Source organism: Haemorhous mexicanus, chromosome 9 (genome assembly GCF_027477595.1).
Source record: "Haemorhous mexicanus isolate bHaeMex1 chromosome 9, bHaeMex1.pri, whole genome shotgun sequence".
Lineage (NCBI taxonomy): Eukaryota > Metazoa > Chordata > Aves > Passeriformes > Fringillidae > Haemorhous > Haemorhous mexicanus.
The window spans coordinates 17,728,236-17,745,906 of NC_082349.1; the positions used below are offsets into that span (position 1 = coordinate 17,728,236).

At 39.9% G+C, this 17,671-nt stretch overlaps 1 protein-coding gene across 1 annotated transcript; it reads left to right on the forward strand.

Moving 5' to 3' along the window:
• The first annotated feature begins 7,727 nt into the window (after positions 1-7,727).
• On the forward strand, positions 7,728-16,137 carry RWDD3 (RWD domain containing 3). Its single transcript, XM_059854297.1, has 4 exons — positions 7,728-7,838; positions 13,210-13,688; positions 14,573-14,688; positions 14,787-16,137. The coding sequence occupies exons 1-4, from the start codon at positions 7,754-7,756 to the stop codon at positions 14,899-14,901; spliced, it is 795 nt and encodes a 264-aa protein (XP_059710280.1). The 5' UTR covers positions 7,728-7,753; the 3' UTR covers positions 14,902-16,137.
• Positions 16,138-17,671: the final 1,534 nt, after the last annotated feature.

The following is a 17,671-nucleotide window of genomic DNA, read 5'->3' on the forward strand; positions in this document are numbered from 1 at the left end:
CACGTATCTTTAGTTTTCTTAAGAACTGGGAAGCCTTTCTTACTTTGTCTCAGATTCTGCATAAGCTCGCCTTCTTTTCATTTAATGACTTCAGTGGTGCTCCAAATACATTGCAATTCTGATTTTGACTGGAGTTTTGAGTATTACTTGATTATTGAAAACTGGAAATTTCAAAAAATATTTCACATATTTAAAGAATTTGGATACTTCCATGATGAATAAAGGGTAAAAGTTCTGGAGTCTTTCAAATTACATGTTTTATTTACATAATAAAACCATGTATTTGTTTTCACACAGACATTTTACCTATTCAGATACACACTTCCTCAGAAAACTTTAGTTAATCAGGAGTTGTAGTGTGGTATGAGTATTTTAAAGGTATGTTACGTAGAAAAGGAGAATATACTCATGCCTTAATCTGCAATTTTTCTTTGAACGAAGAACACTGTTAGAAGCAGGAAGTGAGTATAATTTTTAAAGTAGCATTTCTAAAAGGACAAAATTGATATTTAATGGCTATTTATTTGAATATTTAAAAGGTGGTTTTCTGATGTAAGGAAATACATTATTACAGTATTTTCGTGTCCGTAATGTGTGTCATGTAATGAATTCAGGACAGAGCTAAGCCGTATTTAGAGAACCTCCCGCAGTGCATCTGCATTTGGCATCCTGGCTGCATTAATGACAGCATGGTTTTTTATATAATAAGGAATTGCACAGGGGGTGTGACTACACACCACACAGTGAGTATAGTGAGGTGTATTGCAGGTACATAACTGGGCTAAAAGGGTGTCAAAAGCGCCAAGGGAGGAGGTTGACTGGAGTGTTTTCTGAGGGCGATGCATGGTGTAAAGATTTGACTGTTGTCTGTTCTTAGTAAGGGAAACTAACTTTTCAAAGTCTTCCACTGTAATAGCTTTAAGTTTGCATGACCCAGTAAGTTTCAGGTGCTGTGCAAAATATTTGGGAATGCAAAGGAGTAAGAGAATAGCACATTGTAGCTTCTCAAATGGGAGAAGCTGCCTTCTTGAAACTCCCCAACCTTAATGGGAAAGTAGCTGTACATTTCATTTTCTGAAAGTGGCCTGTGTTTAACTGACATTGGAACTTTCCCTTTTCCCTTTTCCCTTTTCCCTTTCCCTTCCTTTTTTCTTTTGATAGGAAGCCCCTCTTAATGTTTCAGGAAAGTCAATTCCCATGTAGGGAAAAATTAGTCAGGGAAGCTTTCCTAATTTAGAATTCTAATGACCTCGAATATTTCCCACTTCAGAGACAACTGTTGTGCATGGTAGGAATTAATATTATCCAGAATCCTAAGAGGAAAACCATGCTCTTACCCATATGCACTTTGCTCATTCTTTTTTCACCTTTTCAGTGATACAGATATATACATATATATATATATATATATATAAATGATAAACAGGAAATATAAAAATTCCATCTAAATAGGCAATATAGGGATGAGAAAAATGAAAAGAGTTTGTATGAAGCAAATGAAGGAACTGACTCACGAAGGAACTGCTCTGTTCTAACAGTAAAGATTGAGGAGTACTCTTTCTGGGGTGGTGGGTTGTTTTCCTATGGGATTAGTTTGGTAGTTGTTGGTTTATGTATTTGGCAACTTGCTACACTGAGGATTCTGTATTTCTCATAACTAAACACAGAAAGGCTAAACCACTGTAGGGAGTACTTCAGAAGCTTCAAAAGCTCGAGTTTGCTTTGTTGATTTTGGCAGTGTGATGTTGAGAGTGTGGAAATTGTAATTGCTGCTAAAGCTGGGGAAACTGTCACAAGCCACTTCATGTGTTTACTGTCTCCTGTTACGTTCCATCTACCACAGATTCAAAATTGTGCTTTTCTGTGCTACTGTTAATGAAATGTACTACTTTGTCATCAAATTTAAAGGAGAATCAAATAAATATACTTTTTTTAACTTTGGTATTTGGTGGTCATGCTTTTAGCTGTAAGAATTATTAAAATGAGCTTTTGTATGTGTCATATGAGATTCTAGTCTGTTACAACTAAAATCTTGCTATAGAGTATATATTTGATATTGTTACTGTGTATTGTATGTTACTACAACTTAACTATTGTCACAAAAAAAAATCCTAGAAGACTAAATGAAAATAATTTCTACAAGCAGTAATACTTAAGAAAGTAAATGGAGTTTTCTTCTTTAGGCTTGGGTTTCTTGATGCATGATGCATAGATGTTAGAATTAAAATTGTAATTCCAATGTAAATTTGAAAAATGGTGATTTAAATTGGATTTTTTTTAATCCTTAGGAAGGATGTTTTAATTAAAAAAAAAAAACTATTGTTCAGGCTATATTAAAAGAAATGTGTGTATATGCATAAATAAATACATTTATATGCTTTCTTTGTAAGTATAGGAAGGTATGGAGAGTTCTTGGAGCCCAAGAAAGTAAAGAAGTATCCTGATCAAGTCCTTTCAGGGAATTCTGCAATGACATCAGGTTCCCAGTCACGGTCAGGCTGAAACAGAATTTTGGAACCCATCTCAAACTAAGGTTAAGCTTGTGCACATTCCAAAGGGAAAATGCAGACACTCACTAAAGAAAAGCTGCTTTTATAATTAGTTCTGTATTTAGGTATCTAAAGTTCCCCTGTGTTCTGCTTTACTGTATCAAAGCCCTGCTTGACCTATTATGTTTGACTCTTGCAGATGAAACAAGTTAGGGGTGCCCTCCTGGCCTGCCCTGAAGATGTGTGCTTAAGAATGTCACAGTGCCTAGAAACTGTGCTCTCCGGGACTGGTGGAAAAGGACTCCAGCATAACATTCCCAGCTGTAATCACATGCACCCAGGAGTGGTTCTGGCCTTGATTTCCCAGAGCAGGAAGCCATTCTGCCTTCAGGTATGGGTTTTGGCCGCTTGTGGTTGTGTCGCTTCAGGCTGCAGTGGCTCCCCTGCACTGGGGTGCCTGGCACTGCTGCCACTCTACAGGGGCACCAGACTGCCTGCTCTGCCTCCAACACCCTCCCTGCTCAGTCACGAGGGACCAGCTCTCTGCTCTTCTGCAGTTTGTCCTGTTAGTATCTGGCCAACAGGAGTGCTCTGTAATTGAGGAGTAATTCAGAGGCTGATCTTTCTCGGATGCCTGGAGTTCCTGTCTCTCTTGAGTCATCCTGCATTTTGCTCTTGGAGGCAGTTTGGAAGGGGGAGCTGTAGCTCTTCTGTCTCTCATTTATTTTTTTTTCCCTGTCCCCTAGAAACACCTTTGCTCCTTCCTTTCATACTATGCTCATGGTCCTAGCTGCAATCCTTCTAAGAATTTTTCAGCTAAGCCTTAAAATTTCTGCCCTGCTTTGCTGTAAAAGAGAGACTGTGTTGCTGTAGGATAGTTATGTCCATTCTTGATTATTGCTACTTTCTACCGCCAAAGCAAAGTGTTCTGGATTACCACTTTCGAATTGTGAGGTGGAAGAAGCATGCTAGTTTAGTGTGAAATTTTGTCTAGTGTTTACATAATTTATTTACCATCAGGACTTTCATGTGCTCTGTAAATTTGAAGTCTCAAATGTGCTGATGAATACTGTTCTGCTTTCAAAAGGTGTGATAGTGACAAAGGACCTCTCAGTGCTCTGAAAATGGTCATAAATAATCTGTCATCTTATGCACTCCCATTGTGTTTGTTCCACTCTTGTATCCAAGTGTGGGGGAAGAGGAGCTAATGTGCCAAATTGCAAGAGATGAAGGCAGGTACATTGCTGTAGCTCAGCAGCTAAAAATGAACTGCCAGACTAAGAAGCACTTCCTAATATTTGGACTTCTACTAAATTTTCTTTTTGATAGAGGGTAGAAATGCCTCTTTCAGAGACATCACTTTTTAAAGACATCTGTTCCCAGCACTTACTAAATGATAGGGCATGCTAATTCTCTGTCTCCTTTGCTTACACCTGGAGGAAATTTATGTAGTAAGGTTCCACAAACCAACGTACTTGATATGGCAGCTGAATGTTTTAAGGATAGATGCTAGATGTACTTATCTCTTCAGTATCATACCCTTCCCTACCCACAAATACCTTTACATATGTTATTTTAAAAAATGCACAGGATTGCTAGCTTTTTACAAATTTTTAGTAAGCAACTTCATGCATTTTTAATCTCACTGAAAGAAAATGTGTTCTGTTTGTCATTCTACCTCTGTACAAGGTAAATTGCATGCATAGATCTTTATGCAGTGAATCAAGTAATCAAGTAAGTATTGATTCTCTCATCAATGGAATCTATGGTCATATTAGACATGTCAGGTCATAAAAAGCAATCAGCTTAGTTTGCATTAGATGGCTAATCACTTTTATGTGCTTCTCTTTCAAGAAAAAAATGGCTTGTCAAACTCCTTAAGGAAGAATCTTATATTCTTCTATGAGTGTGACAGTTACATCCATTTGTTCTTACTACTTGTACATCACATTGCTTAGAAACTTCTGGGCGGAGGACTGGACTCCAGACCCTATAATGGGGCCTTGGCCACGTGTGAAATGACATCTTATTACCAGGGGGCCACGGATTCTGATGGCAGCTCCTCCAATATGGGTCTGCCTATCTGCAGTGTGGGTACATACTTTTGACTGGAGTCATAATGAATCCAATTTTCAAAGGATTATGTAAATTTATTGGAAGTATTGGGATAGTTATTAGGCTTCATAAAGAAAATTTAAAAGATTCGATTATTTCTTTTGCTGACGTTAGTTGGGACCATGGCCTCTCTCATAAAATAAAAACCATCACATTTGTTTTCTACATATTATGGGGAAAAAAAACCAAACCACTGTCACGTTTTTTGTTTTCCAATGTTATGCCAATTTTGTGGTAACTACAGAAAGTTTTAGCTATTTTGCTAACATGCTGCTGTTCTTGCCTCCAGCTTCTGAAGACTATGATCCCATAAACCTCCTGTCTGCAGAGATAGCTAATGCTTTAATTGATCATTAGTACACTTTCAAAATGAGTTTCCATCTGCCAAAAGATTAAGTGTCTCAGGGAATTGACTGAGAGCAGTTTGATGCATGGAGGATAAATGCAAGTGCCTTTAAAAAGCACTGCTAGATCACAAATCCTTGAAAAACTTGCTTCTAAAATACTTACAAGGAAAAGTAATAGCAAAGGTTTTTCCTCTGCTTTGTTTTTCCCTCAAATTAAGTATTTTTTAATATATCAATGAGAATTTGTTGCTTGATTTCCAAGAACTGAAAAGCAAAATCTCATGAAAATGCTGAATTTAACCTTACAGCAAACCATGCAATTTTTGGCAGCTTTAATTTGCAATGTAAATTTTTTGTTAAATGGGTTCATTTCAATTTTAAAAAATACACAGGGTAAAAAAAAGAAAATTTCCCACTAGCTGTACTTAAGAATACTAGCAGGAAAATACTTCCATGTTTTATCATGTATTTTCACAATTACTGGGATTGCTTCTCTTTCTGTTTTCTTAAAGCTTTTGCCTTAGTTTATTTGGAGAGATCTTTACAGGTTTCCTGTTGGTTTCTCTCTGCCATTTTTGTACAAGCCACTTTGGGTAAGACTTCTACCACTGCAATAACACTTTCAGTTGCTATTAGAGAAATGGTGGCTTCTTTCTCAGGTCTCTGAAAAAGCTGTGCTGTGTAACTCAGGTAAGGACAGCTCTGGCTATGCCATTCTGGCTGCATTAGAGCTGGCAGCACTGTTGTATCTGAAAATATGGGCACTGCAGCTGTCCTTTAGCAGTGCCAAAAGGACTGTTTGCCTTGTCAGGCATTCTGTTTGCCTTGTCAGGCAAAGTGGAAGATACTGGTGGCATGATTGTTTTGTGGCAGGATGTTGGAGCTGGTTTATTAAAGGCTGACTAAGGAGCAAAACTTGTCTTTTTAAACTTTATTTGCCACGTGTTGACGGGGAAGTATCCATTTAGAGAATGTGGCTAAAATTCTATCAAACACTTCAACACTTGAAGAAATAAAGAAAGAGAGGAAATAAGATCTTGACTTTCAACTTCATAATAATGCAATATGAAGGCCAGATTGTAACTGTAGATGTTCATTTCAAATTTAAATATTTAGCATTTTCAGTTGTCTGTGAATACAAGAAAATTTATTACATTAAGATGGAATTCAGATCTTTGACATGAAGCTGATATTTTCATAGAGTGAAAAATATCAAGCTGACATTATACTGTCTCATTTGATGACTTCCAAATGTCAGAGTGCAGTAACTTATTCATAGGGACCTCCATGTCTTGTGATAGTGTCAATTCAAAAGACATTTACATTGACTTTTTTATTTAAACATGTAAAATGGAATATGCAAAGTGGCAGAGGAGAGGGAGGAAAGACCAGGGCAAGGAAGTTCTTAATAATAGAATGGAGGCACTTCTAAGGCTAATTTCCACCACAGCCTTCTTTCTGACAGCAGCCTGGCTGTGCTGCTCTCTCCCAGCATCTTCCTCCTCTGCTCAGCCACCTCACAGTTCGTGTCATTTCAACACAAGTTAGGGGGTTAGAAATCCTGAAAAGTAACCCCCCCAGCCCTTGCTTTTAAAAGTGATTTTGTAATAATAGGAGATACTGGATGATTTTGCCTGGGAGTTAACTGATGTCTATAAAATTTAGATCAAAGTTACAAGGTGCTTATATAGCTTGAGTTACAAGATATCAGTATAACCTGATGTATCTATATAACCTAAATCATCACTTTTTATATATCTATATAACCTGATATCTAGATAACTTGAATCATAGTTTTTTTGTACCTATAGTACCTGAATCATAACTTTCACACCTATACAGCCGGATAGAAATAACTTTTTATACATTATAATGGCTAGTATATGGTTAACTAGTTGCTTAATGCTGAATAGACAAAAAAGAAGAAAAAAATCCCCAGTTGGATAGCTTTAGAGATAGGTAAGTATAGTACTAATGAGAAATTGGCAAGTGCAAAGTCAATTAGCAACAAAACAAAGAATTTGGGCCAGTCAAGACCAGACAGACCAAGGAACACTGTAACTGTGCATGCTCCAAACACAAAGTTGTGAAGTTCAGATGTGAAGAAGAGCTAACCACCAGATCACACAATGTAAATTAGTTCTGGCGCCTATGTGATGATGTTGTAGTGACATAGTGATACTAAGCAGTTCTGCATAAATATAGCACAGCACAGACAAGGGCGGGTGAGTTAGGTGGAGAAATGCCCCTCACCACCAGCGCTGCAATAAGCAAATGCCTGCTCTATAGACACTGGTCCATGGGGATTTATTTCCAGCCCGTCTTTCAGGCATCATGGTACTGTTGGCAATGCACAACCTCGATGTGAGGGCTGTTAACGGGGTAGTGAAGCCACAGCAGTTGATTACAAGAAATATTTTATATTCTAGTAACTGTTTGTGCAGGGCTGTGTGCGGCTGCGATCCCTGCACAGCCCGAGGCCGAGCCGCCTCTTCCTCGTGTGGGTCAGATGGTCGCACAGTGCTCCACACCTCGGGACAGGGCCGGAGGGACAGGGTTCGGGCTCCTCGGGACACTGCCGGGCGGAAGGAAGGAGGGACGAGGGACAGGGCCGGACCGAGGGACACGGCGCGGGCTGCTCGGGACAGGGCCGGACGCAGGGACTTGCCGCGGGCTGAGGGCCGCACAGCGCGGCCATTTTGTTCTCCTCCCTGCGGCGCGCTCCGGGCCGGCGGCGCCCCCTGGCGGCCATGGTGCAGACCGCGCGGCCGGCAGGGGGCGCGGCGGCGCGCGCCGGCGGCCATGTCGGAGCTGGCGCAGGAGGAGCTGTCGGCGCTCGCCGCCATCTACTGCGAGCCGGGCGCCTGCGAGGTGCTGGCGGCCTCAGGTGATGCGGCCGCGCTCTGCCCCCAGCCCGGGCTCTCCCGGCCCGACCGGGCCCCGGGAGGAAGCGTTCCGGGGCCGCTCACGGCGGGGCTCAGCCCCGGGGCAGCACGGGCGCAGTCGCTCGCTGCTGTCGCTTGTCGCGTGTCCCTGCGCCGCCGGGTGTCGGTGCTGGCGGCCTCGCTTGGGGCGCGGAGCCCGGCGGGCCCTGCTCGGTTACAGTCAGGGACCTGCTCGGTGCCCTGCGGGGCAGCGAGGAGCAGAGCTGGGAACGGGCTGGCTGCTCTCTAGGCAAACAAGCAGGTGAATCTTGTATACGTTAACAAGAGCAGGTATTTGTCTGGTAATACTGAGTAGGGTACAGCTGTTGCAGTGCGTGAGCAGCATTAGGTTATCTCGGTAGTTTTCTGGGGTAAGCTGACTACCTGGGCACCGTGAGGTGCCAGATGTTACTGCTGCTTCAGCAAGATGTGTACGGCTGTAGGTTTCACAGGGTACTGAGGCTGATGTGTCTGCCGTGGGTGGAATGATCAGGTTTGTAGTACTTGCTCCCATCAGCTGCTGGATGCTGTAGACAAGGGGTGCAGTAGATGCCTTCGTGGTTTCTGCACAAGCCATGGTGGCCACTGATCAGAACATAGTATTAAGAGATGGCATTTTTCAGTCTGTGCTGTTTGGTGCTGTGAAGATGCCCCTTCAGCAAGGGAGGATAAATCTCAGTAGTTCCAGTGTACAATAGCAGCTCTGTCAGGCAGGATATGCGAGTGTTGGTGTCTAGATCCAGGCCACTAGTAGTTTTGCTTGGTGCCTCCCACAGATGTGACAACTCTTAGATATTTATTGGAGAGAGATACACATGCACATATCTGCACAGAGTATGCCTGTATTGTGTACCACAGGTCCCCGGTGTCTGGGAGTGCTTGCAGAGTTCTGCCCAGCTCCCCAGCACAGTGATGGACAGGGAGCAGCTCCTTGCAGTGAAGTCCTGGGGAATGCTGCTGAAGATGGATGTAGTGGCCTGGATGTAGTGGTCAGATTTTGTCTACACATGTATGTATTCAGCCCTAAAGAACTGGGATTGCTAAGGAGATTTTTTTTTTTTTTTTTTTTTTTTTTTTTTTTTTTTTTTTTTTTTTTTACTGTGAGGGTGAGTGCTGGAGGCTGCCAGGAGAGCTTGGAGATATTCCGAATATCTGGATATTGTCCTGGGCGGTTGTCCTGTCCTGTTGTAGGTGACTGTGCTTGAGGGGAGAGGTTGGATGAAGGCATTAGTGTCTGCAGGGAGCACAATTAACTACAGTAATCTAAAACCACCAATTTTGTATCTAGATACACCACACACCTCCTGCTCCTGTGCAGGCATATAATTCTGCCGTTTAACTTTTTCCAATTGGTAGTTAGGCTTGTATTTTAAAAATATGATTGATGAAATGTTTCAACTGAGCTTTATTTTTAAGTGAAAAATTCCAAGAATGTTATTTTGGGCATAGTTTGAAAAAGCAGCATCAAGGCTTATCAGATGTTAATTTTTTAAAACTTGAGCATATCTGAACATTGCATATACACATATTTTCCTCCAAATCTGTTGAGAAATATAGGCATGTTCTTCTCTGTGCTTCATAAATGGAAAAATGATTTTGTATTTAAAAGTTACTAGAATCTAAAAGGTTTTAAACCCTTCTTTAGGTAAACCTACTTTAGGTACCCTTGTGGTACCTAAAGTAAGGTACCACAAATACACAATGGGAGTAGGCTATTTTATTTAAATTGTTATGTGATCTTGGAGGGCCTTTAACCAGGCTGTGTTTGTGATATGGTGGGATCAGGTATATTTGATTTGTTTACATAGTTTTCTGCTGGAAATGAAAATATTATTTTACAACAATGATTATTGGTATTTTTCTTACTCTTGGAATTTACTTGTTGGAGCTGCAGAATCTCTAGTCAGCATACAATTAACTTTTGCTCCACTCATTAGATTACATTTGCTTTAGCTCTTCAAACTATGTAAATTGTCATTGACAAAGGGTGCACAGACATAACTTCCAGGAAGACTGTTATGTTATGCAATCTCTAAGACATTAAGAGTAATTTGTGTGTAGATCCATGGGATCAAAAAGGAGACCATTGGGGATTTGTGGTTTTGAGGAATGTAAGAGAATGCTTTTACAGGTCTCTTGGTATGGTAAAAACTTTGGCTTTTTGCAATTTAATAATGAAGTATTCAGAATGTAAAATGGTTTTGATAAAAACACAATGTGTGGATGAATTTAAATAAACTAATTACAGTGTATCTTTTTTACCTTACATATCTATTTGCAAAGATTAGTGTTACAGATAGAAATCCATAATTTAATTGTTAATGTGTTCTCTCTCTTTGGACTGTTCACCAAGCTTGCTATAAAAATATATTTAGATATTCTAAGCTTGTACGTTAGTAGGTGCCATTTTCTGAATTTAAAAATAGACTGCATGTGTTGCATAAAATGCCTTTGGGCAGGAGAGGAGGGGGATATCTGTCTGGTTGACATGGAACATAAGAAAAAATCTGAAGTATGCTAGAGCTAAATATACTGATAAGCATGCAGCTATGGGGGGGGGGGAATGAGTTAAAATGTATTGAGTTTAGTCTGATTAGCACATTAAATGCCTGCAGAACAGTCATACCCAACCTTTTATTTCAGAAATAATCACGATGTGGCTGTGAAGACAACTCAGCCCTCATAGCAAGTGCAAACAAAAGAAATATTTCTTTGGAGCCAGGTTGTGCAGGGCGCCCGTGGTTTGCTCTTTGTTCTGCCAGTGTCTGCAGCGCTGGTGCAGAAAATGGACGCTGCAAGGTTTAAATAAACTTAGATGCTGTAGCTAGCCCTGTGAAGGTTTTGAACTGATTCTTCTTTTTAAAAAAGTCTGAAGCAGATGTAAATGAGTGCGGCTGGGCTTTTCGTGATGGCTCAGGGTGATACACCTTGGGATGAGAGGCTGTTCTGCCTCCTTCAGATTAGTTCATCACAAGGAAAGGTGTGAGATTTTTGCGGGTTTAAGAATAAGATCACTGCAGCAGGAGGCCCTTGTCGGAGGGACAGGGTTGGCCTGTCTGTCCCTCTGTTGCTTCTGAGTTGGTGAGATCTGTTGTGACAGGCTAGTGGAAAAATCCTAGAAGGATTATCAGAAAAGTAACATGTTTTTCTGTCACTGCAATTAAGCTGGTGATAGAGTAGTATTTTTCAACTTATATAGGCTGTTCATTTTAAAATCTCATGGCAACATAGTTTAAAACAAAGTGATTCTCAGGCAGGAGTTGAGTAGTGCTCACCCCATTCAGGCAGATGCCAGCTGGCTGTGCCCGGTGGGGCTGCCCTGAGTGGGGGCAGCTGAGGGGCATGGGGCAGCAGCAGTGGCTGTGTGTGCAGACAGCTCTGTGGGGGCCAGGAGGGTTCTGGGGGCCCCAAGACACGCAGGGCAGGCTTGCTGCCTTGTGTCTGTGATTGTGTGTGCTGAGCTCTGCGTAATGGCAGGGGAGCTACTGCTGCTGGTGCCAGGAAGAAACATTTGTCAGGGCAGCAGAAAACAGAAATGAGGAGTGGGAAGGCTTGAGGTCCTCCTCGGTAACTACTGACCACGTGCAAGGGTCTTCTTCCAAGGCTGGTGTTCTTCTGAGGAATACATCTGTCTTAAAAGTAGTCTGGAAGCTTTGATAGGGACTTGGAGGATAGAAGGCAAACTCGTGTTGGCAGGAAATGACTCTTTTGCTATGTGGTGGCTGTAAATATGGGCATGGTTTGGTGTGATTTCATTGAATTCACTGGAATTGCATCTACTGCTTTCACCACTGGATTTGACGTGGGGACCTCTTTATAGTGCCGCTAGAATTTGATTACTGGGTTTGGAGGGTTTGCTTGTTTTATTTTGTGACTTCTCTAACCTTGACAGGTCTTTGTATGACCCAGGAAGGAGGTTTGAAAACAAGCCCTTGGATAAGCTCTCTAAAGTACTTCTGCCTATCCAAGTCACTTTTAGGTTCTTTCACTTTTTTAGTAGGTTTCAAATATAAAATCATACATTTTATGTGAGAAGTTGGTTAGTGGCATCAGTAAAACTAATCAAACATAATTCATCTGACTGTCATGTAAAGGAAGGTAAGGTAAGGTAGAGGGGGAAGAGTGCAAGTCACTTCAAAAGACCTGCTCTGAAACCCAGCTCTCTTCTAATCTGCCTTTCAAATCTGGCTTCTCATGCCCTCATAGAGTGAATCAACCTGACATTTAGCAATTTTTGAAAGAAAAGGAGTGAAGTGTTTAGGATGCATCAAAGGGGTGAAGCAGAGAACATCTGAAGAAGATTGTCTTTGTCTGGTTGATACCCTCTACTTCATGGCAGAGGAGTGGAAAAAAGGTCTTTGTCCATGCTTTTTACTTTGTCAAGTTTTGTATTGTTTTTCTGTGAAACTTCTAGATAAGAAAATTTTATTTCATGAAATGAAATACTGTACATAACTTTCATATTAAGCATCTTTGATTGTATGATTTATCAGGATGATGTGATTTTCAGCCTTCTCTGCTGCATACTGAGTGTATCCTTTCCACTCTGAAAATAATTCCATTCTTAAGTAGACCTACAACAGACTTTGAGCAGCTATGAAGATATATAAACATACATTAATATGAGTACATGCATATTTATATATGTAGTATCTAGGGTCAGGTGTCCAACAGAGATGGTTTCCTTATGTCAGCTCAACTGTTGTAGAGGAGTTGGCAGAAAAGATTTAAGTGTATTTTCTCTGCAAGTTGTAGGGGACAAAGAATCTGACTTCTTTCTTTCCAAGTCTCTGCTTAGTGTGGAACTGCTTTTGAATGATTGCCTTAAAAAATACCTGGTGCAAGCCTGTTTGCCTTAGTATTTGCATTAGTATTGATGTTAGAAGTCTGACAGATTTCTTTAGGAGTAAACTTAGGGCAGTGCTGAGTCCATCCAGAAAAGTCTCTATTTTCAGTTGTCCTTGCTTTTCCTTGCTTTTGCTGTTGAGCTGTGGAAGCTGAGTTATGTGTTTGAGAGAGACAATTCTTTATTACTGTCTTGTCTAGACTTTGAAAGAGCCAAAAGGTGTGAATGCTTTTTAGAATGTGTTAATAACTTTTCTTCTACTATGTTATAGAAGTGTTTCATTTCAGGATTCCCTGCAGGTATAGCTTGAGCCATTGATTGCACGCCCCCACCCTGCAAGGAAAAAAACCCACCCCCTCTTATTTTATAGGAACTGTCTATTTGAGTTGAATTGTTAAAGAAAATAACATGATTTAATGATATATATGTATTTCAACTTCAAGCAAACTGTTAATGTTGTTTTTTTTTTTTTTTTTTCTATTTTCCAGAGACTCATGGAATCTCATTTAGAATTCAAATCAGTGTGAAAGAAGTGCTGGATACAGATGTACTTTTAAAGCTGTTATTTCATTTACCAGTCAATTACCCATCAACTGTACCGGACATTTCTGTTAACTCAGACCAGCTTACAAGGGCCCAGTGTATGGATGTGAGAGAGAAATTACTTGAACAAGCAAAGAAGCATCTTTCTGAGCCCATGGTACATGATCTGATTCTTTGGGTACAGCAGCATCTTAAAGATGTCATTAAGCAATCAGCGACAGTTGGCGAGGGAAAAACTACTTTGTCAAAAGGAACTGAAGATGGTATCTGGATGCTCCTTTTGCATTTAGATCACATGAGAGCAAAGGCAAAATATGTGAAAACTGTGGAAAAATGGGCTTCAAATCTAAGGCTGACTGGAAGACTGATGTTCATGGGCAAGATAATATTGATTCTTCTTCAGGGTGACAGGAGCAGCATTAAGGTGCAGGAACAATGAATGCTGACTAGTTCTATCGATTTACCACTGAAACCTCTGTGTCTGAATATTTTGTGTGTGTTTTTCTAAGAGTAACAATTTGGGAAGCAAATTGATCATTATGAGAGTAGGAAGATGCAGCAGCTTTATTCTCTGTTTAAGAAAAAGGTCTTCCCCTTCCCCTTCCCCTTCCCCTTCCCCTTCCCCTTCCCCTTCCCCTTCCCCTTCCCCTTCCCCTTCCCCTTCCCCTTCCCCTTCCCCTTCCCCTTCCCCTTCCCCTTCCCCTTCCCCTTCCCCTTCCCCTTCCCCTTCCCCTTCCCCTTCCCCTTCCCCTTCCCCTTCCCCTTCCCCTTCCCCTTCCCCTTCCTCTCTGCAGTGATACCTGTATTGCTTTAATTCCCATTAGAACTACACCCCCATATCCCTTTGTTTCCTGACCTTAATATGCCTCGATTGTTTCCCATATTTCCCAAATGCCCCAGAAAGTGCAAAAGTTTTTGGTGAGGAATTAATAACAGACAAATTTCTAACTCATTGTTAGAAATGACAATTCTAACTCTTTCCTTGACTTAAAACCACATGGTGCTCCTAGTGCATGCCGGGGCTTTGAAATTCTTGTCTGAATGTACAAGCTCCCACTGCCTTAGGTGGGTTTTTGTGGTGATGTTGGAGAATGTTTTGGCTTTTCTAACTTGTGTTTTCTTAATCAGTTAGGCATGCTTAACTCAAAACCGATGCAGTTGTGCACTTTCTGGCATGGGCACTTTCAAAGTTTGATTGCTGTGTTTTAAAAAAAAAGACTACATTTTGAGTGACTATATTTTGCATTTTACTAAACTTTGGAAGTACTAGTTGACATTTAGTATTTTGGGATTTTTTTTGTCATTTAGGAATACTTGATTCTTCAGAAAACTTCTAAGGTAGATGTGGACTCAAGTGGAAAGAAATGCAAAGAGAAAATGATGAGAGTACTGTGTGAGACAGAACTACAGTCCCAGCATAAAAGGTATAATTTAGTACTGTTGTGGATAGAAAAGTAACAGAATTGATAATTGCATTCTGACAAATCCAGGCATATTCATGAGTTTCCCTTTTACAATGTAGATTTCAGATGTTTGAAGTCAAAGAATATTCAGCACCGGAGGAGCTACAAAAGGAATTTGAGACTGCAGGACTTACAGCTCTTTTCACTGAGTTTATTCCTCCTCTCTTAAAATAAAATTGAAAGAATCCACTGGACCTCTGACCAAAGCAGTAGTTGACTGCAGATGCTGATGGAAGATACAAGGACTAATGTGGCAAAACAATCTTGAAGCTTTTCTGCAAAAAATACCAGTAAATACCAGTAGCAGTCATCCTTTTGCAAGAAGGAGGGAATTAATACATTAAGAACTGATAATTTTTTGATATTTATGTCAAAAAACAATGTGATGTTGATTGTTATAATTGCATGGCAAGCATGAGAGACTGGGAAGAAATAATGTTTAAAAAATAGTCTTCTAGTCAGACTCTGTTTTATAGTCCCTGCTTTTCAATGCTCTGTTTCTTCTCTCTCGTGGTAGAATGTGTCAATAATGGCCTGTTAGAACACATGACTAATTTTGCTTTGGAAGACTGTATGAAGGTATTTCCATAAAAAACATAGCAAACACACATTTAAATATGTGAGGACAGCATATACTTAATGTCCCTTAGGAATTCATATGCCAGTTTTTCATTCTCCCCTTAATTGACTACAAATACTAGATGGTTCTTTTGAAGAAAATCAACCCTCACTTGAGGGCTGAAAAAAAACTTAGACGTGTCTTTTTGAATATTAGTTTTTATTCTGAAATTTGTAAAAACACCCATGTGGAGGATTTAAATTGATAAAAAGCTGAGGTAGAGCCAATTGTAATATTTTCTTTGATAGTTTACAGATGTCTCTTTGCACTTTATCTGGTTTTACTGTCTGTGCAGCTTCAGATATCTTGATTCAATTAAACTATTGGAGCAGTATATATACAGACTTCAGTCTTCCATCTTTCAAGGCTTCTGCCAAGTTGTTTTTGCTTGTTTGTTTGGGTTTTTTGGATTGGTCACTGGCCTTGGCCAACCGGTAATTTTTTTTTATCAGTAGTTTGTGTTTTACATCTGTTTAATGTTACAAATTATATGCATGAGTTCATGAATTGTGCAAGTTCTGTTTACCCAGGGACGATTGGATACTTATTTATTATGATTATTAATGTGTGTTCTTTGGTTTCTATTTTACCTGAAACCATTCTCTAACAAGACTAGATAAATTATCCAGTAAAAAAAAAGTTTTGCAGTCCTGATTTTCTTAGTAGCTAGCACTGCCATTTGCCATTTCAATTGGTTTTAGCATGGAGCTAAACATGTGCTTTACTGCTCTCTATAATTGTCTCAGAAGCCAAATGTCTCATGTGTTCTGTAATTAAACAGATTTGATCAATTCAGTATAAAGTAATTTATTTCCATTGTTCTGGGGGAAGACCTGTACTATTTGGTTAGTTCCCAGAGTGGGGCTTGGTAAATCATTGTGTAAGATCTGATTTCCTGTTTCATGCTCAGACCATGAGATCATACCTCTTCCTTTATATATTCTAGAAAAGCAACTGAAGCAGACTAAGAAGATTTTTATATTTTACTCTGAGATATCAGATGCATAAAGGGTTCTATATTGTTTGAAAGTCTCTGAAGTTTTTCGGGAGTTTGGTGATTTTCCTAATATGTAGTGTCTCAGATATGTATGTTGCATGTCATTTTATGCACTGATGCAAATTTACTGAGATACTAGCAAAGTTCTTAGTGAGTATTTCATGTTTATTACATACAGTACTTCAGGCTCAGTAGAAAAGAGACTGGGTTGAACAGGTTTTACGAATCTGTTCTGTATTATTTTGAAATTGCTTCCTGAGGGACAGCAAATCCAATTTTCTATCATTTTAAGGGCATGTGAAGATGAATCCTTACTTCTGTTTTATTCTTCTTTGTAAAAGTATCCTCAAAATATTAAAATAACATGTATTTTAAATTACAGTTTCCAGAATCAAGCTATTCTCAGGTGTTGAAAAATTGTATGTCAGTGCAGTATAAAGTTTGGAAAGCTGCAGAGGGTTTTTCCTTATACTGTGTGACAGATCTGACAAATATCAAGCTCAAGAAAAGGCCTGTGCATGTACAGCATAAGAAAACAATCAGTATCTCTCTGCAAAACAAAATGTTGTTAAGATTTTGCCAGATGCATTGTAAATCTCTGATTTTAGGAATCAGGTTGAATGGCATTACCTACTCATGTGATCTCAAAATGCACGTGACTTCAAAAATAATGGAGCCATAAGTTGTTGTGATCATCTTTCTTGCAAGATTAGATGCAGACTTAACTAAAGTTTTCCTCTCTACTAGAAAAGCCATTTGTGGTGTCAGTGGCTGCCAGTTGCACTTGAATATAAACCCATGTAATTTTTGAGTTTTACTGCCTGATGCCTTCTTGGTCAGCTGCTTGGCCAGAGCTGGCGTTCTGCAACAGCCAATTAAAAAGAAAAGGAAAGAAAAAGTTACAATTGGGTAAGTTGCAGCTCTCTCCTGATGTGTGCTCATCTTCCTGCCAAATGAAGTTGTAAGAAGCTGGATGATTTCTGCATTTCAGGTGATGAAAAATGCACTTTTTACAATGGATTCTTACCATAGTTGAATTTGTTATTTACTAGCTCACACTGGACAAATCCACAAGTTCACTGTAGGAAAGGACTACAGTTTCTAGCTTGGTTTGATGTACTTCAGGAGAATTACAAATCTCATCAGCTTGATACAGTTCAGACAGCAGAGAACATGAGAACTGATGTCAGTCTGATTCTGTTAAAGCAAATGCTTTTGCCTACCTATCAATCAGTCACTTATTTTGAAGGGTAGGAGGATATCTTCTGTTCAGACAAGTAAGCAATATTTTTAAAGGCTGTTCTTCTGGAAGGATGTTGCAGCTGTCT

Excerpts from the sequence above, each read along its gene's own strand:
- RWDD3 (XM_059854297.1), top strand. The coding sequence starts at position 7,754 with ATGTCGGAGCTGGCGCAGGAGGAGCTGTCGGCGCTCGCCGCCATCTAC. Across the intron at positions 7,839-13,209 it reads CGAGGTGCTGGCGGCCTCAG|AGACTCATGGAATCTCATTT; the intron begins GTGATGCGGCCG and ends TCTATTTTCCAG. Across the intron at positions 14,689-14,786 it reads CTACAGTCCCAGCATAAAAG|ATTTCAGATGTTTGAAGTCA; the intron begins GTATAATTTAGT and ends TTTACAATGTAG.